Source organism: Anabrus simplex, chromosome 2, assembly GCF_040414725.1.
Source record: "Anabrus simplex isolate iqAnaSimp1 chromosome 2, ASM4041472v1, whole genome shotgun sequence".
Taxonomy (NCBI): Eukaryota; Metazoa; Arthropoda; class Insecta; order Orthoptera; family Tettigoniidae; genus Anabrus; species Anabrus simplex.
In genome coordinates this window covers 168436597-168457510 of record NC_090266.1, presented here as the reverse complement: position 1 = coordinate 168457510, position 20914 = coordinate 168436597, and the positions used below count along the sequence as shown (strand labels likewise).

Here is a 20914-nt window from a genome sequence, read left to right as displayed (position 1 = left end):
TATGCCTTTCAGCGTTCAGTCTGCAAGCCTCTGTGAATTTACTAAACGTTGCCACAATCCTCGATTTGCAACTAGTGTTGTGGCCTCACTTAGTTCTATACCTTTTATCTTTAAATTGTTAGAAACTGAGTCTAACCATCGTCGTCTTGGTCTACCTCTACTTCTCTTACCCTCCATACAAGAGTCCATTATTCTCCTAGGTAACCTATCTTCCTCCATTCGCCCCAGATGACCCCACCACCGAAGACTGTTTATGTGTACAGCTTCATCCATCGAGTTCATTCCTAAATTAGACTTTATCTCCTCATTCCGAGTACCCTCCTGCCATTGTTCCCACCTGTTTGTTCCAGCAATCATTCTTGCTACTTTCATGTCTGTTACTTCTAACTTATGAATAAGATATCCTGAGTCCACCCAGCTTTCGCTCCCGTTAAGCAAGGTTGGTCTGAAAACAGACCGATGAAAAGATAGTTTTGTCTGGGAGCTGACTTCCTTCTTACAAAATACTGTTGATCGCAACTGCGAGCTCAATGCATTAGCTTTACGACATCTTGATTCAATCTCACTTACGATATTACCACTCGTTGGCTGAGCGGTCAGCGTACTGGCCTTCGGTTCAGAGGGTCCCGGTTTCGATTTCCGGCCGGGTCAGGGATTTTAACCTTAATTGGTTAATTCCAATGGCACGGGGGCTGGGTGTATGTGTTGTCTTCATCATCATTTCATCCTCATCATGACGCGCAGGTCGCCTACAGGCGTCAAATAGAAAGACCTGCACCTGGCGATATCCCGGCACTAAAAGCCATACGACATTTCATTTTATTTCATTACGATATTACCATCCTGGGAGAACCTAAATACTTGAAATTATCGACCTGTTCTAGCTTTGTATCACCAATCTGACATTCAATTCTGTTGAATTTCTTACCTACTGACATAAATTTAGTCTTCGAGAGGCTAATTTTCATACCATACTCATTGCACCTATTTTCAAGTTCCAAGATATTAGACTGCAGGCTTTCGGCACAATCTGCCATTAGGACCAAGTCGTCAGCATAGGCCAGACTGCTTACTACATTTCCACCTAACTGAATCCCTCCCTGCCATTTTATACCTTTCAGCAGATGATCCATGTAAACTACGAACAGCAAAGGTGAAAGATTACAGCCTTGTCTAACCCCTACAAATTTTGTTGTAATTTTTGCGCTACTATCTGAGTTCACTACATGCCGTAAACTGTTCGACATGCCTCTTCTTGTTAGAGCCATAGTGTTGACTAAAAGGGTGATCTGATCTAAGTATTCAGCGCATTTCACTTTCTTGTATAATCTCGTATGTAATTTACAGGTCTCTCTCTTCATTAAGATCAGGAAAACAGTATGTGTCACTCTGCACCTGGTTGCTTTTTATAATTCGTAATGAGATGCAACTCAGCACACCCACTTGAGAATTACAAAATAACATACGGTCTGCAACGTTGAACTTCATATGGTTTTCTTTTATAACACTCCTGTAGGTGATATATAGGCCTATGACCAAGTAGGATGTACAGTCTGATTACAAATTTGTAACTGCGGGTGGCATTATCTTGCAACTAAATTTTTCTTGAAAAAAGAAAAGAAAACAAAAAATTTCTGAGAAAAGACTATAAATATAATATCTCACATATTTAAAAAAATGACAGACATACTTTTTCCTATTAGTGTATAAAGTTAAACCACAAGGACCTTTAAAGGCCAGTTGGGCAACGTCCTAGCTTCAGCGGGGGATTTAAAAGGACTAGTGAATGAGTTAAAATGATTACTTGCTTTATTTTGTTCTGCTCTCAGTAGTTGCTGACGACACAAGCGAATGGTGTTCATCAGTGGGTGTAAATATGTTGGCATCGTCTCTTGATTCCTTTGTCTGCTATAAATTAAAGGAGCCTTTATATTTGAAAACATTAGTTGACCCATTCATAATTGTTGTCAATTATATTTCATAGATTAGAACAAAAAAGCAAACAAACCTGTGGTGCTACAGCTCGATAGCTGCAGTTGCTTAAGTGCGGCCAGTATCCAGTAATCTGGAGATAGTGAGTTTGAACCCCACTGTCGGCAGCCCTGAAGATGGTTTTCCATTTTCAAACCAGGCAAATGTTGGGGCTGTACTTTAATTAAGGCCACGGCCACTTCCTTCCCATTCCTGGGCCTTTCCTATCCCACCGTCGCCATAAGACCTATCTGTGTCGGTGCGATGTAAAGCAAAAAAACCCCAGCTGAACAAGGGCCTTGACCTGCCAAGATGACTGCTGCCCCACCAAATGGACTATAGATGACTGCAGAGGTGGTCAGCTTGACAAGCTTCTCAACTATATTGCTTGGCTATCTCAACCAGGTCCACTGCTTTTTGTATCAGACAGTTTCTCAGTCTCATGAGTTTGAGTGAAGCCTATTTCAGCTCTTGGTCCTGAATTAAAATACGCATACTGGCCGGGAATCTAAACGGGGGGCTCAAGATAGCAATATCATATTAGCTGTAGGCTACACTACATGAGTAGATTATAGAGGTCCTCAGCATCACCATAATAGTAACACCTTTTATTTGATCATCTTTTTCAAAGAAGTTCAAAATAGTTTTGATGATAATGTTTGCTATTTTAAGAAGCCAAGCATTAAGGGCATCAGCCCAACAGAAAATTGGCCAGCTAAGTGTAAGGAAGAAAAACTACAAGTACTATCTAACCTTTGGAATTTCTAACTCATATACAGAGGGTGCCTATAAAATGTATACATATTTCAAGCAAAGAAAAAACTGTATTAGCATAATGAAGCTGACTTCACACAAACAGAAAATGATGAGCAACTAATCATCTTCGACTTCTCCAGTTTTCCAGTTAAAACATTTGCTCAAAATGCTCACCATCGGCGTCCATACACTTCTGATCACGTTTAACTACTGTTCAAGCTACGTTTGCTAAACTGTCCTCAGCGATTGCAGCACATGCCGTTTCAATTTATTCCCAAAATGCTGACTTGTAACTGGTTTTCTACTGTATACAACATCTTTAAGAGTTCCCCAGAGATAGAAGTCTAACGGAGCTAGATCCGGAGATCACGGTAGAAACTCATTAGGACATCTTCGTCTTATCCATTGCCCAGGAAGATTGGATGATGATGATGCTTGTTGTTTTAAGGGGCCTAACATCGAAGGTCATCGGCCCCCCCCCCGGAAGATTGTCATGAAGGTACGCACAGACATCGTGGTGGTAATGTGGTGCTGCATCATCCTGCTGGAAGTAAAATTCCTCATTTCCATAGAGTCTGCAAACGGCGGGTAAGGCGGATGTGCGTATCATGTTCATTTACACTTGGCCAGTTACTGTTCCTTCGAGAAAGAACAGTCCAATTAGACTCCTAAATAAAAACTCATACTCAACATTCATTCCAGGTAAATTAACAGCCACCGGGCGAGTTGGCATGCGGTTAGGGGTGCGCACCTGTGAGCTCGCATCCGGGAGGTAGTGGGTTCGAATCCCACTGTCGGCAGCCAAGAAGATGGTTTTCCGTGGTTTCCCATTTTCACACCAGGCAAATGCTGGGGCTGTACCTTAATTAAGGCCACGGCCGCTTCCTTCCCATTCCTAGGCCTTTACTGTCCCATCGTTGCCATAAGACCTATCTGTCGGTGCTACGTAAAGCAAAATAGCAAAAAAACAAAAAGAAAAAATTAACAGCCTTTTCCTCAAAAACCTGGTGAATGTTTGCAAACCAGTAGATGCAGTTATGCCGGCTAACAGTTCCATCATTGTCATCATCATCATCATCATCATCACCATCATCTCCCCTTATCCAGCTCTTGCCGGGTAGGGGTATTTATGGCACTTTTCATATTCCTCTTTCCTTCCATTATTTCCTCTTGCTCTCTTGCCCTCACACTTTGCCTCCAGCATCTGTCTTGGAATTCTATTTTCCTCCATCCTCTTTAGGCTCATTCTCCACGAGCAGGTAAAACGCCGCTGTTCGCCCGCTACAAACCCGTTTGCAGAACAGAACTATGGGGTACGTGTAGAGCTGTCTACACGGGCGGTTTGCACGCCGCGGGTGGACGCGTCCATGAGCGGGCAGACGGGTCTAACGCCAGTAGAGGCGTTATTCCTGCTAGCGGTAGAACAGCGAGTCATACTCCACGTGGCGGCAGTGAGCAGTTCACCTGCCTCTGTCGCACGATAGGAATTGCCTGAAGTATAGTATATTATTTACTAGCTGATGTATCTGTGCTTCGCTACGGAATTCTACATTGTATACAGAATTCTAGGTTGGGTAGTGTACATGTTGTGAGCAAGATTGTATTAAGTTCCATAGCTCCTAACGTTACCCTAGAAACGCGACGGGGAAGTCACCGAACGTCTTTTCTAATATGAAGACTGTATTAGGGAATAACCATTGTAACGGTAGGCCCGCTTGCCTACCGTCAGTCAAAATCAAGTTGGAGAGCATTATAGTGGCAGACACTCTCTCCACCTGCCTTTCTTACATCCTCAGAAAGACTGTATTAGTCATTTTCCCAACTGAAATGAACATAGGTCATTACAATGATGTCAGTAGGAATGACACGATTAAAAGCAATCTTTTGATATGAAATACTCGATCAAATGAAAAAACACGCATTTTCTCACTTTTAATGAACAGTACTATGCTTGCGATCTAACAATCCAAATTTTCAGAGCTTGAGTGACCAAGCCGCAGACAATCGTGATCCGTGAACACTCTTCGTCTTTATTTTCGGGGGGGGGGGGGGGGGTGGGGGGGGGGGCAGGGTCGAATAGTGGAGAGTCCCAGGGCAAAAACTACTACTCTGTTTCCTAGCAATACACAATGAATCGGAAAATCTCAATTCACTACACTGGTGGGGGAAGAAACTATCTGACTTGGAGGCAAATTCTTTCTCAAAGCCAGAGGAGAAAGCCGCTCTTCACGGCTAATTTGGAATAAAATAAATATAGATTTAATAAAAGTGAAGCGGAAGAAGCTTTTCTTAAGAAACGGCTATTTTTAGGGTTGAATTTTGAATTATTTAGTGAATTGTGGTGCTATAATTTGGAGTAGACCTAAATTGTGATTCTAGACCAGGTCATACTACTACTACTACTAAGTGAGCCTCTGCCTTAAATGTGCACACTGCTCATTTAAAACAGCGCGTCAGAGTAGGGATCGATTAGCTGGAATACTATGATGAACCAATGTGTTACGTACGAGCAGTAGGAAATGTATGAACCAGAGGAATGGAGTGCTAAAGATGAACGTTTTCTAACTCCCCAGCTATTTCCCGCCAATATACAGTCAGGCTGTTATACTCTGTACGCAGCAGTAATTCCATATATCGGAGTTAAGCGGCAGCATAAGAGACAAAGAACATCACAACAAACAATGGTCAATAATTATAATGTTATTGTTGATTAATGTTATGCGCTTTCGATATAGTAGGCCTTCACATTTAGTTTTTTTCCGACTCCGAAATACCACTCTTATCATAGTCGGTGTGGTGAAACTGAATAAAACATAAAGGTAAGGGTGTATTCTGCTCGAAGGCAGGTCCGAACCTCCGCAGAGGTGTGCCTGAGCCGGAGTTTACGTGCGGTGGAGTGGCCAGTTCTTTTCCGCTCCTCCATTCCCTTACCCCCACCAACAGCGTGTGGCAACCCATCTCAAGCTTGACCACGCCCAATGTTGCTTAACTTCGGAGATCTCACGGGATCCGGTGTGGCAACCCATTCCAATCTTGACCACGCCCAATGTTGCTTAACTTCGGAGATCTCACGGGATCCGGTGTTTCAACACGGCTACGGTCTTTGGCAATAAAACATAAATGATCAGAAATTGCATTATCTCTAACTTTTGTTCTGGAGTACTTTTCGATAGGACCAATAAGGTATTAAAAAATACATTTTGGGTGCCTTTTCCTAAACTGCAATTTCATCCAGGGTGAATAAAATTGTTTATAGCTTAGACTGTAGTTTTTTATTCCCCGACTCTATGTACCGATTTTCATCATATACTGTTAACCCATTTTCTCCTGGTTCGGCGTTGATATGGGCTTAGCAACAAAAATATACATTCATGAATGTCTCTGTCATAGCCGGTACGGTAAACATGTAAGAGGCATAAATGATCGGAAATTTAATTTTATATAACTTGATTTATGTAATATTTCTTGATAAGACCACTAAAAATATAAATATTTGAGAATTAAATTTCAGGACTTCCCCTAAACTACCACTTCACTCATTTAGTAATACGCAACTTAATAAGTTCAAAAAGCTCATCGAATGAAGCAAATGACATTATATAATATTGGAAAAACATTAGTTCCTGTGTTCGCACAACTTTAAATGAAATTGTCCAGTGGTGAGCAGATTCGATAACGCAGGGTGAGTCCACCAACGTCTTTTCTTACCCGGTTTACTTTTTAATATTGCTAATAACTGTAGTTTAACAGCTCCGACAACACAACCTATTTTTACGACATCCATCATTACAGTATGGCGGGTTTATCGCTGGTGAAGAATGGCTGCGCGTGTCACCGGCGTTTTTGGCGCTGTTTACAGGCGTCAATTCAACCGCTCGTGTAGAATAGGCAAAAAGTTTGAGAGTTCAGGCGGGCGAACAGCGGCGTTTTACCTGCTCGTGGAGAATCAGCCTAACATGTCCAAACCACCTTTTTATTATTTTCAACGCATTTAGCTTTCCTATCCCAACTTCCTTCCTAACATCTTCATTTCTCACTCTGTCTTTCCTTGTCTTTCCTATCATACATCTTAGGAATTTCATCTCATTGTCTTGAATTCTACTCTCTTGCCTGCTAGTCAAAGTCCAAGTCTCAGCTGCATAAGTCAGTATGGGTACATAGTACATTTTGTACATTATCTCTCTACTTTTCCTTGGTACTTCTTTGCTCCAAACAAGTTTTCTTACACTTTGAAATGGTTCATGGTGTGGGTTACTGTAGTCACGTTGGGCAAGGGCTGAGTGGCCTAGAAAGTGGTCCTGAGAGTGGGGATACCAGTTGCTATGGAATGGGAGTGGGTATCTTGGACATATTCTGAGTCATGGCCCTCCTTGTGCTCAGGCGGCTAGGTCTATACAATTCACCGGTGGTCCATTACCCGTTAGAGGAGAGATCATCACTTGGACTATGTGCAAATAGGGTAGCATCCTGCTTCATGAATTTACCAAGCTCAGAACATTTTAAGCAAGCCTCGGACCTATGGGAGTAACGGAATCCCACTCCCATTTGACAGGCGAGGGACTCCTTGGAAACAACTTGGCGAACGAAATGGAATTCGATGGGGAGCTATCAATATTAATGGGGCTTATGGAAGAAAGAAAGTAGAACTAGCTGAGTCAGCAAAGAGGATGCACCTGGATGTGCTAGGAGTAAGTGATATTCGGGTAAGGGGAGATAACGAGGAAGAGATAGGAGATTATAAAGTGTACTTGACGGGTGTTAGAAAGGGAAGGGCAGAGTCTGGGGTAGGGCTCTTTATCAGGAATACCATTCCACGCAACATAGTTTCTGTTAAGCACGTAAATGAGAGAATGATGTTGGTAGATTTGTCAGTTGAAGGAATTAGGACTAGAATTGTCTCCGTGTATTCACCTTGTGAGGGTGCAGATGAGGATGAAGTTGACAAGTTTTATGAAGCATTGAGTGACATCGTGGTCAGGGTCAACAGCGAGGATAGAATAGTGCTAATGGGCAATTTCAATGCGAGAGTTGGGAACAGAACTGAAGGATATGATATGGTGATTGGTAAATGTGGGGAAGATATGGAAGCTAATGGGAATGGGAGGCCTTTGCTGGACTTCTGTGCTAGTATGGGTTTAGCAGTTACGAATACATTCTTCAAGCATAAGGCTATTCACCACTACACATCGGAGGCTAGGGGTACCAGATCCATAATAGACTATATCTTTACTGACTTCGAATTCAGGAAATATGTTAGGAATGTACGAGTTTTCCGGGGATTTTTCGATGATACAGACCATTATCTGATCTGCAGTGAACTAAGTATCTCTAGGCCTAGGGTAGAGAAAGTGAAATCTGTCTGCAAACGAATAAGGGTAGAAAATCTCCAGAACAAGGAAATTAGACAGAAGTACATGGATATGATTCGTGAGAAGTCTCGAACAGTAGACAGTAAGCAGGTTCAGGATATAGAAAGTGAATGGGTGGCATACAGGGATGTTGTAGTAGAAACAGCAAGGGAATGCCTAGGAACAACTGTGTGTAAAGATGGGAAAAGGCGAACATCTTGGTGGAATGATGAAGAGAGAGCAGCTTGTAAACGTAAAAAGAAGGCTTATCAGAAATGGCTCAAACAAGGGCCGAGGCAGACAGGGACTTGTACGTAGATGAAATATACAGAGCGAAACAAATAGTTGTTGAATCCAAAAAGAAGTTGTGGGAAGATTCTGGTAATAACTTGCAAAGGCTAGGTCAAGCAGCAGGGAAACCTTTGTGGACAGTAATAAAGAATCTTAGGAAGGGAGGGGAAAAAGGAAATGAACAGTGTTTTGAGTAATTCAGGTGAACTCATAATAGATCCCAGGGAATCACTGGAGAGGTGGAGGAAATATTTTGAACATGTTCTCAATGTACAAGGAAATCATCCGGGTGGTGTTGCGAATGGCCAAGCTCATGGGGAGGAGGAAAATGATGTTGGTGAAATTACGCTTGAGGAAGTGGAAAGGATGGTAAATAAACTCCATTGTCATAAATCAGCAGGAAAAGATAAAATTAGACCTGAAATGGTGAATTACAGTGGGAAGGCAGGGATGAAATGGCTTCATAGAATAGTAAGATTAGCATGGAGTGTTGGTAAGGTACCTTCAGATTGGACAAAAGTAGTAATTGCACCTATCTATAAGCAAGGGAACAGGGATTGCAACAACTATCGAGGTATCTCATTGATTAGTATACCAGGCAAAGTATTCACTGGCATCTTGGAAGGGAGGGTGCGATCAGTCGTTGAGAGGAAGTTGGATGAAAACCAGTGTGGTTTCAGACCACAGAGAGGCTGTCAGGATCAGATTTTCAGTATGCGCCAGGTAATTGAAAAATGCTACGAGAGGAATAGGCAGCTGTATTTATGTTTCGTAGATGTAGAGAAAGCATATGACAGGGTACCGAGAGAAAAGATGTTCGCTATACTGGGGGACTATGGAATTAAAGGTAGATTATTAAAATCAATCAAAGGCATTTATGTTGACAATTGGGCTTCAGTGAGAATTGATGGTAGAATGAGTTCTTGGTTCAGGGTACTGTGATGAAAGTGAAGTAGATGAATATGCACCTGTAGGGTCGAGGTCATCTATGCCCCAAACAAAAAACCTCATAGATACACTGATGGAATAAGTGAAAGTTCAACCATAGACAGGACTAACTGCTAACAGTAGGCCAACTGATGCTCCACACACAAAATCTCATACAGTGATGGAATGGTGGGGGAAGGTTTTTAACCACACACAGGAATAACTGTTGACAATACGTCTATTGATGCTCCATACATAAAAACACATAGATGCACTGAGAGAAGAGAGGGGTGTTAAACCACACAAAGGAGTAATTCTTGACAGTATGCACATAGTGAAATTCATTTCTGGATCAAAAATTTTGATTTATGAGAGAGTGGAACTGGATATCTGTACAATAGCAATATTTACACGGGGAAGGTAGAGACAACACTAGAGACACGGGCTTAGGAATCTCAAGTTCAATCAATCATCCCTGATCTGCAATTCAGACTTTCGCCCAGGGAAGATTCATTGTCAATTGTTTAAATAGTCTTTTCTAAAATGATTATGAAGATTTTAGAAATTTATTGAACATTTCCTTCATAAATTATTTGAATTCCTAATTCCACTTCCTATACTAGTAAATGAGTATTTGCCTCAGTTTAAACTTTGACTCGCCGGGCTGAGTGGCTCAGGCGGTTAAGGCGCTGGCTTTCTGACCCCAACTTGGCAGGTTCGATCCTGGCTCAGTCCGGTGGTATTTGAAGGTGCTCAAATACGTCAGCCTCGTGTCGGTAGATTTACTGGCACGTAAAAGAACTCCTGCGGGACTAAATTCCGGCACCTCGGCGTTTCCGAAAACCGTAAAAGAGTAGTTAGTGGGACGTAAAACAAATAACATTATTATTATTAAACTTTGACTCCAACTTTATCCTCATATAATTATCCTTCTCACCTTTACAAGTTCCATTCACGCTTATTCATATATTAATGCCATCCCTCCACTGACAGCTCGGAACATACTGCTTAGACAAGCAGTTTGTCTCCTTATACCCAAGTTTTACAACCCAAAAGTTTGCAACATTTTTCATAACACTACTCTGTTGTCAGAAATCACCCAGAACAAATCATGCTGCTTTTCTTTGGATCTTTTCCAGTTCTCGTATCAAGTAAGCCTGGTGCAGGTCCCATACACTGGAACCACACTCTGTGTTCGTACCAGAGACTTATGCACCCTATCCTTTACATCCTTACAGCAATCTCTTTTTACATGTTGCATTATGTTGCACCGACACAGATAGGTCCTATGGTGACGATGGGATAGGAAAGGGCATGGAGTGGGGAGGAAGCAGCCGTGGCATTAATTAAGATACAAACCCAACATTTGTCTAGTGTGAAAATGGGAAACCACAGAAACAATTCTTAAACACACTGTAGGAATTTCATTAGATGGACTATAGGTTTCAAGAAGAGAATAATTGAAGTGTTGTATTGAATTTACGAAGGATAACATTTTTTAGAAAGGCTCCAGGAAATCTGAAAGAAACATTCATCTTCATGAAAGTGATTCATTTTCGTTTACTACAAAAATATTTTGAGATTGTGGAAGTGCAAATAACAATTCTTACGAGAAAGAAGTTACTATTAATTGGGTTTAACCGGCGAAATAATAGGATTTTCTGCATCCCAGACAAGTTGAATAAAGCTAGTAGTAGAAATGAACCATCTATTATTTCGCACTGCAAGTACCTTTCTCTGTACCACCTATTAAGAACCGCTCACTCCCTAAAACTCATCGCATGCTCCTGTTCAAACATCTTTTCCTGGCACAATATATATATACATTATCATTATAGACCATTATGCCTTTCAGCGTTGAGTCCGCAAGCCTCTGTAAATTTACTAAACGTCGCCACAATTCTCCATTTGCAACTAGTGCTGTGGCCACATTTAGTTCTATACCTCTTATCTTTAAATCATTAGAAACTGAGTCTAACCATCGTCTTCAGGGCTGCAGATAGTAGGGTTCGAACCCCGAATACAAGCTCACAGCTGCCCACCCCTAATTGTACGACCAATTTCATAGGTACTAAGCTCTAAATACTCTCGTAACCATTTGAAGAGATCTGTAACCTTTATTTACAACCTCGTTAATGTGATTTCCCCAATGAAGGTCTTTCCTTAACACCCAGATAATTACAGTGATCGACATGAGGTACTTTCACACTATCAACACAGCAATTAAAACTGAAAGAACATGTCCTCATAGTGAAACTTACAACATTACTTTTCATCCCATTTACCATAATACTACTGTCTGCTGTCCAACTCACAACTCTGTCAAAGTCTTTTTGTAGTTGCCCACAGTCTCGTGACTTATTTACTATTCTATAGAGTATCATCCGCAAAAAGCCTTCTCTGTGATTCCAGTTCTTTCCTAGATTCAGTTGAATTTTACTATCTGCTAAGCAAACTTAATAACATTAGCCACCTAATTTTTTTAAAATGTTGACTGGTTCATGATATTTCACCATAAATGTAAAAACAATTTTTAGGGCAGGTTGGCAGGTCCCAAGAAGTAACAAGGAATACTTATACTCACCTAAGGTAAGACTGATAACATTCAACTTACTAACTTGTGTATTTTTAGTTAAGGAATGAATGCAATTGGAACTGTTCAAATTACGGGGTTGGGCTACTGAAAATTACTAACGCCACAGAACTATGGAGGGATGAAATAGTCAGGAACCACCCAATTCACATATATTTTATGCAGTGATAGGAGACAAGTGTCAGTTTTATTTACTTGTCACTCTAAGGTGAAATCAATGGATGCAAAGATAACAGATCCTGTTATAAGATTATCATTGATCAAACCCGACTTTGCGGACGATGATAATTAGCACATGGAGGGGCGAAGATTTAATTGATCAAGTGACCCTTACATATCCACTTATGAAGAAAACTGTAAAGTAGTATAAGAAATTATTCCTTCACATATTAGACACAGATATTTACAACAGCCTGGTCATTACGAGAAACATAAAAGTGCGGCAAAGAATTACACTTCTCGATATCCATCTTGCAGCAGCATAAACTAATAAAACAGCACCATGTGACATGCCCCTTCCAAACAGGCAGTAAAAAGATCAACAATACCTCTTCACCCCTTAGTTTAAAGGGAAGCATTTCATCTCCAGGATTCCACCCAAAGACAAAAAGATATGCTAGCCGCTGATATGCATTATATCAGGAAGAAAAGGCATCAGGAATGAAGTAAGAACAATGTGCACCGCCTGCAGAAATGTAACCTTGTGCTTTAACCCCTGTTTCAAGGCATACCATACTAAACTCAGCATGTGCAAGTAAATTTTTTTCCCAATTTGCTTTACATCGCACTGACACAGATAGGTCCTTTACATGTAGGCCTAATTAAAAAAATCACATCAAGTATTGAAAAGGTGGACTCTCAAGAGACATTCTTTTATAAAAACATAAATTGTTCAATACGGACCCAAATATGAGATTTATAACTTGTAACAGATAGGTCTCACGGCGACGATAGGATAGGAAAGGGAGTAGGAAGGAAGCGACCACGGCCTTAATTAAGGTCCAGCATTTGCCTGGTGAGAAAATGGGAAAACATGGTAAACCACCTTCAGGGCTGCCAACAGTGGGGTTTGAACCCACTATCTCCCGAATGTAAGCTGATGGCTACGTGACCCAAACCATGCATCCACTTGCTTGCTTCAGGTAAGATCCAAATATATTTTATTACCAGGGTTATTTTAAGAAGAGTATTTTTTTTTTTTCTAAATGATATTGGTACCGTAAAATACAAGGTGTGTGTAAAGCCCCCCATACACTATCCAACCCGGTCCGACGAACCAGGCCGAACAAGGTTTGCTCGAAGTTGGGGCACACAAATGTTCGGTCAGCGAATCTCCATACACTATCGAACATGGTTTACCGCTCAAGGCCCCAACTTCGTACGTGAGATGTTTGTTCAACAAAAGTGTGGTGCGTCGCATACCCAAACACCGTCGTACCAGTATTGTACCAACCTTGGTCTTCTGATTCATCCTGTTCCTGCGGCTCCATATCTTCATTTTCATCTAAATGCGTATTAGTAGATGACAAAGAAGATTTGCTTGTCTTAGGTAATTCGTGCATAGTTGTGAATTCCAACAGCTCAAAATACCATAATTTAGGGGTATACACATTTTCTGTACCTGTCCCACCTTGTCTTGCAGGATTGTACTTTGGCAAGTTCTCTTCTGAAGCAGCTCCGAATGTTTTATATTCTTTTCTTTACAAAACCCGAAGTGGCCTCAGGAATTGTATTTTTTGTGCATTCTAGTAGCTCTTGCATAGCCATATCTCTCTTTTGCTTGTTATGGTACTCTTTTCACAATATCTACCATAAACAGGGAGCGTTTCTGTAGGTTTCTATAAAAATCTCTCAAAAACGCAGGGTTCATAAATTTAAACGCCATCGTCTTATCGGCATCTCCAGCCTTCATTTTCTTCGATTGTTTTGACACAATATTATCTGGTGGAGTTTCTTCATTCACTTCCTCGTGAATAACGTAGTGTTAAAAAACAACGAAATAAATGTAAACACAGGCCACTGAGACTGACACGTCCACTGTGAGATCAACAGCTGAAGTGAGTCAACCGATTTTCTGCCGCGCACCTCAGGTCCTGCTCAAACCAGTTTGATGTGCACACACACTGCCCAACTTGGTGCGCCGAACATTTGTTGCTCCCAGTTTGGCGTGTTTACGACCGGGGTGGAAAACCTGAGGACCGTCCAACACGGTGCGGTGCGGTTCGCCCGCCACCACACAGTATCGAACTGTTGTCCAACCCGGTCTGCCATCCGACCAAGTTGGAAGAACTGACGTACTGGGTTGGGTAGTGTATGGGGGACTTAAGATCAAAATAGTTTGCAGAGAATCTCCATCCATAACTGGGAATGGGTTAAGTAAGGCAATTTCTCTGCATTATATATTTTGTTCCTCTGTATAAATAAATATCAAGTTACTGAGTTCGTAAGACTATGGATTATACATTGAATCAGGTGGAAAGAAGCAGCTTAAACAATAAGAGGCAGCCGACTTCGTAAATTCTTAAGCGAAAGAGAGAAAATGAGGCACTACTATCCTCTATCAAATCAACCTAAAGTTGTAACACACACACACTCCCCCTCTCTCTCTTCCTAATAAATCCTCTTCTTCAAACTACTGGACCAAAATACATTTCTCATTTGGAAATACTCTCTATGGAATACACTTCTGAACATACATACATTATCATTATAGACTGTTATGCCTTTCATCGTTCAGTCTGCAAGCCTCTGTGCATTTACTAAACGTCGCCACAATCCTCGATTTGCAACTAGTGTTGTGGCCTCATTTAGTTCCATACCTCTTATCTTTAAATCGTTAGAAAATGAGTCTAACCATCGTCGTCTTGGTCTACCTCTACTTCTCTTACCCTCCATAACAGAGTCCATTATTCTCCTCCTCCATTCGCCTCACATGACCCCACCACCGAAGCCGGTTTATGCGTACAGCTTCATCCATCGAGTTGATTCCTAAATTAGCCTTTATTTCCTCATTCCGAGTACCCTCCTACCATTGTTCCCACATGTTTGTACCAGCAATCATTCTTGCCACTTTCATGTCTGTTACTTCTAACTTATGAATAAGATATCCTGAGTCCACAGAGCTTTCGCTCCCGTAAAGCAAAGGTGGTCTGAAAACAGACCGATGTAAAGATAGTTTCATCTGGGAGCTGACTTCCTTCTTACAGAATACTGTTGATCACTACTGCGAGCTCACTGCATTAGCTTTACGATACCTTGATTAAATCTCACTATTTTACCATCCTGGGAGAACACACAACCTAAATACTTGAAATTATCGACCTGTTCTAGCTTTGTATCACCCATCGGATATTAAATTCTGTTGAATTTCTTACCTGCTGACATCAATTTAGTCTTTGAGAGGCTAATTTTCATACCATACTCAATGCCCCTATTTACAAGTTCCAAGATATTAGACTGCAGGCTTTCAGCACAATCTGCCATTAAGACCAAGTCGTCAGTATAGGCCAGACTGCTTACTACATTTCCACCTAACTGAATCACTCACTGCCATTTTATACCTTTCAGCAGATGATCAATGTAGGCTACTTTGAAACTGGAAGTTGACACACAGACCGGGAACACAGTACTGTATAGGCTGGGAAGTGGACACCGTAGGTCAAGTGTCGCAGTAGCTCACATGGAAAGCGGGCGGGGAGGTATGTGATAGTGGACAGTGTTCGAGGTAGGAGGTTCGAATCCCACATAAGAATTTTTTTAACAGCCAGTTGCCTGGGATGTGGTAAGGTTGCATACTTGATAGCTTCGAAGGACTGATTTATTTGACCCTGTAAAAGACCATATGTCGTTGCATTGGGTAAGGTGCTGGGTTGGACGAGGATGAGGAGATGATCTGTGGCCAGTTAGCTACGTCGTACATGTTCCAAGCTTCGTAGACCACAAGTAGGGCAAAGCACGCCTCATTAGAATGATAACAACATGCAATGTCAGGTAAGTATGTAGATGCACTAACTCCCCTCCTTCGAAGCAATTCACAACACAAAGTTTATTCACTGCCTCGAGATGTATTCCAGACATAAGTATGTGCCTTCCATTTAAGGAATAAGGAAGCTCATCTTGAATTACAACTAGAATGATCAAGTATCCAACTGCAGCAATGTCACACTCCAAAATACCTGGGAGTGACTTTGGATAGAGCTCTTACATTCAAAACCCATTGTAAGAGTAACAAGATGAAAATCTCCACATGAAAAAACCTTATTTGGAAATTGGTAGGGACACAGTGGCGCTCTGATCCTTAAACAATCCAAACCTGAGCAATGGCACTGTGATTTTCTGCTGCTGAATATGTTTCGCCAGTCTAGTACAGTTCATCTCAAGCCAGGCAGATAGATACGGATCTCAATGAAGCTTGCAGGTTGATTACAGGATACTTAAAGCCTACTGCAACAGACACGCTGGCTGGAATAGCGCCACCAGGTGTATGTAGAGAAGTAGCTGCCAACAGGGAGAGGTTTAAAGTGGAACAGAACAGCACCAACCCGCTGCATAGACATAGTCCTCCTCAGCAACGGCTGAGATCCCGGAAGTCTCCTGAGGACATCTGAGGTGCTTACTGTCTCACCAGAGGAGGCAAGGCTGGAGCTGTGGAAGAAGAGGACCCCTCACCTTTGTGGATGGATGCCAGCAACTGAGCGGTTACCACCTGGACATAATGAAAGCTGGCTGGTGTGGAAGTCCCTGAACAGGCTATGATCAGGAGTGGGAAGAGCCAGGGATAAATTCAAGAAATGGGGGTTTAGCGCAAGTGGTGCAAGAGGTGAATGTGGAAAAGAACAAACCATGAGCCACATGCTTCAGTGCCCTGTGTGCCAGACATCATGTACAGAGAATGATCTCCTACAAGTCACTCAGAGTGCATTGGACATTGCAAAATACTGGGCATGTGTATTACGATTTCACATGTTATGTTTTTGTGAATTTCAAACTGAGCTGTACATTAACTGAAAATCTGTATGTTTTCGACTCAAGTAGTAGAATAATAATAATAATAATAATCATAATAATAAAACTTTTCATTTTAACCTACAATAATGAATTTTCCCACTTAAAACATCCACAGTAACATAAAAATTAGGCTGTAAATTAATAAGCAATTAACCGACAGACTTTTCCGCTAACCTCATTGAAAAGACTAGTTAAGCGTTCGCTTTATCACTCTCAAACAGCCTATGAAGACAGCAGAAATGGGTAGTAACAAACTGTCTACCGAGCTCGATAGCTGCAGTCGCTTAATTGCGGCCAGTATCCAGTATTCGGGAGATAGTAGGTTCGAACCCCACTATTGGCAGCCCTGAAAATGGTTTTCCGTGGTTTCCCATTTTCACACCAGGCAAATGCTGGGGCTGTACCTTAATTAAGGCCACGGCCGCTTCCTTCCCACTCCTAGCCATTTCCTGTCCCATCGTCGCCATAAGACCTATCTGTGTCGGTGCGACGTAAAGCAACTAGCAAAAAAAAAAAAACTGTCTGAATACAGGGACTCTCAAACCCAGAACGTCCAGCGGCGCTTCTACTTTCCGAGAACTAAGCAGCTGTACGGGAGGCGTGCACATAGTTCTTGACCTTACAAGGAGTGCGCACATGTTCGACCTAGCATCAACTGTTAACATGGTGAGACAGTTATCATTGCAACACCGTATTTTCATATACAAAAGTTATTTTAAGTACAAGTTGGATCGACGGGTACGTGATACATTTGTTCAGCAATTTCCTGGTGAAGTGCCACCTTCATGAGCACAGATTCACGTAACTGCAAATAAATTTGAAACAACTGGCTCAGCTCAATAAAAAACATGCACGCATAAAAACAGTTTTAACAGAGGAAAAGCCAGATGACATTGATGCAAATCTTGAATGGTCGCCGAATAAATTATTCACAAGAAGTAGGGGTTTTGGTTTCTTCTGCACACAGAGTTACAAAGCTGTTACACATAAAACCGTACAGGTTTACATGGGCCCATTGTTTAAAACCTGCTGATCCAGCCACGAGAGTGAGATATTGCGAGTGGTATCTTGAATCACTGATTGATCGTTTATTCGACCCACAGCTTGTGTTCTTTTTGGATGAGGCTTGGTTTCATCTTAATGGTTATGGGAACAGTCATAACTCTCACTATTGGTGTGCAGAAAAACTTAATGGTGTTTATGAAGTCCCTCATTATAAAGGATGACACTTCCAGCATCTTTTATAACGTAAGATTTCATGTAATATTGTATACAAACTTAAAGAAGGGTGGCCGTGCGCGACATAAGTTGGGCTGAGGCATCTGCTGTAGCGCTGAGTACAAACACCGTGTGCTCGATGTGGGTTTATAAGAGAAACCCTGTATATAATTCAACTTCAAAAATGTAGTTTATCGGTGAAGGTGTGGAAGTGAAAATATTTTTTTTTAATTCATTGCATGACTGGGTAACTAGATGGAAACTGAAATGAGTTAAAATATTGATCTGCCTAAATGAATGTGAGCTTACCATAGGCATGAAATAAACAGCACTCCACTGAGGTATGTTACTCAAGATCATGGACTAAGCTATATTTATGATAGCAAACTAAATTTCTCTCTTCATATAGACGAAGTTAAATCCTGTGCCATGAGGTCTCTTAGACTTTTGTTCAAATATACTAAAATTCTCGACTAACACACTCTTAAATTACACTTCTGTACTTATGTTCATCCAATCATTGATTTCTGCTCCCCTGTCTGGTCATCAGCTGCCTCCACAAAAGTCAATAAAATTAACTACGCATTCTCATTCTTTACGTACATTGCGAAAGCTTGTAATCCCGACCTGAGACAGTATAGTACCAACCAAATTCTGTCATATTTCAACATCTTGGACCTGAGGGAACATCTACAGAACACAGATCTCAGATTTCTTCACAGAATTGTTAATGGTACTCTTAAATGCACATAATTGTTACCTCACTTCTTGTTACATGTTCATCCACACAGGATCTGAAAATAGATCACTATTGCACATCTCTCACCTGCGCCTAACACTCCAGCAATACTCCATAATCTATCACCTTCCCACAACAGCAAACACCCTGCATGAAATTGACATTGTCGTTCCCTATCATCTCTTCATAACTGAACTGAGACGCATACTACAGGAGCAGTCTCTCGATTCTCTGTTGATTTTTGTTTTCTTACTGTTAATATTTTATATTGTTATACAGTCAAGGTAAAATGGTGTAACGGTAGGCCTATACTTCGTACCTCTATCTGACTACTACTAAATAAAGTACTTTACATACATTTTAATGAATTAAGAGTCTAAATTCATTAAGAAAACCACATATACAGTGTTCAACAGTTCTACAGCTAAGACAGTAATGACACTGCCAAAGGTACATTCTAATTTTAAATTCTGTATGTTTTACAGACAGTTATAATTTTCTATCTCACCAAAGTAACATGAAGTGTGATGTATAAAATAATACTAACAGTAGAGTTGAGCTGTCAACTGCCATAACTGTGACCGCAAAGTCATAAAAACATACTTCTTAAAAACATCTGTAATAACTGTTAACTAGAAATACAAGACACTGTGCAAATTCAATATCAAATGAGCATGCATGCTAATAATAGAAAAAAATCTCACCCAAAGTCAAACTTTTAGAGGCTTTCATCGAACTCTTCCTCCTTCGCTCACCCAAAGTAGCAAACCAGTTGCCAATTTTATGGCTGCTGCTAGTAAATGAGCTGAATGTACTACTCTTATGAAGAACTTTAATGTCCATTGTTGCTGCTTCAATAAGCATGCAGCTTATTTATAAGAGTTTATCTCCATATCTCAAAGTTACACCACTGATGGTATGGATACAAGGAACACATTATTTCACTTTCTTCCCTCAACACTAACATTTACGCATAACTAAAGAAAACATCAAACTTCATACCTCAGAAAAATCGCAAATGTTTACAAGTAGATTATTCATGAATAAACACCGCTCGTTATGAACCCTAACCACAACACAACTCAAGAAAATGAAAGAAAAATAAATAAAGAAAAAAATAGCACGTATAATTTCATGCGGCAGCATCACATCCTGTTAACATTCAAACGAATTTTCATCGCTCATCAAATTCACAGCTGATCAATTCATTAGCTCCTTCTTTACAACCGAAGCCTTATCTCATCAGTCATCAGCAAAATGCAATTAGTCGGCGGTGAAGCCATGTTACATCCATATCCATCAAGGTGTACGTGATGTGCAGAAACTGGGAACAATTTCGACGCCATTTTCAGTCAATTTACAAATTATCTTCGGTTGCCGAAACTAACTTTGAGGGTATACATTTTTTAACTACCTGAAAGAGAAAACATAGGGTAACAGTATTACACCTGCATTCCAGAGATGACTTCAGATATTAAATATTCTTTGTCAAAATCAAATTATCCAGCACAGGAACATATAATGAGCAAATTATTTCCAGAAAATGAAAGCACTTTGAGAATATTTCAAAATATATAGCAGATAATACAATTATTTCGTGTGTAAGTAGATATTGTGCAATGACGGTTTAAAATCATACTTTTATAAACAATCCAATTACAAAAACTATTCATTCTCTGGATATCAGTTAAGAATAATTCCTATGATTGGAAAAACCAAGAATGCCCTGTCAAAAATCATAAACCTTCTTAACAAAAAGACCAGAGTTTATCCATTTTTCATGTCATTCTTGGCCATTCGTTCTAAACTTTACTAATAGGCGTTACAGTCCATGTACACTTTGGCCTCTTTATTCAGCTGTTGCCATTCATCCCGGCCTTTAGTATTTCTTCGCTAGGCTCAAATGACAAATTATGGGTGGTTATCTTCTTCGCCCTCCGTCTACCTCCTACCGTCAAGCTTCCCGATGGTTTTTCTCGTGGCAATCCAAGTAATAGGCATTCTCAGCATAGGTCCAGCCCAAATTATTCTCCCCAGCTTGACCTTCACCCAATTTTTTAATGT

At 40.8% G+C, this 20914-nt stretch overlaps 1 protein-coding gene across 3 annotated transcripts in view; it reads right to left on the bottom strand.

Annotated features, from left to right (window-relative positions):
- The window catches only part of LOC136863964 (cyclin-dependent kinase 17), a 322506-nt gene extending 302372 nt beyond the window's left edge, over positions 1 to 20134 (bottom strand). For all 3 annotated transcript variants that reach the window (XM_067140423.2, XM_067140424.2, XM_067140425.2), the window contains exon 1: positions 19555 to 20134. In XM_067140423.2, the coding sequence (XP_066996524.1) occupies positions 19555 to 19714 (160 nt within the window). In that variant the 5' untranslated portion in view covers positions 19715 to 20134. The remainder of the gene's footprint in view (positions 1 to 19554) is intronic.
- Positions 20135 to 20914: the final 780 nt, after the last annotated feature.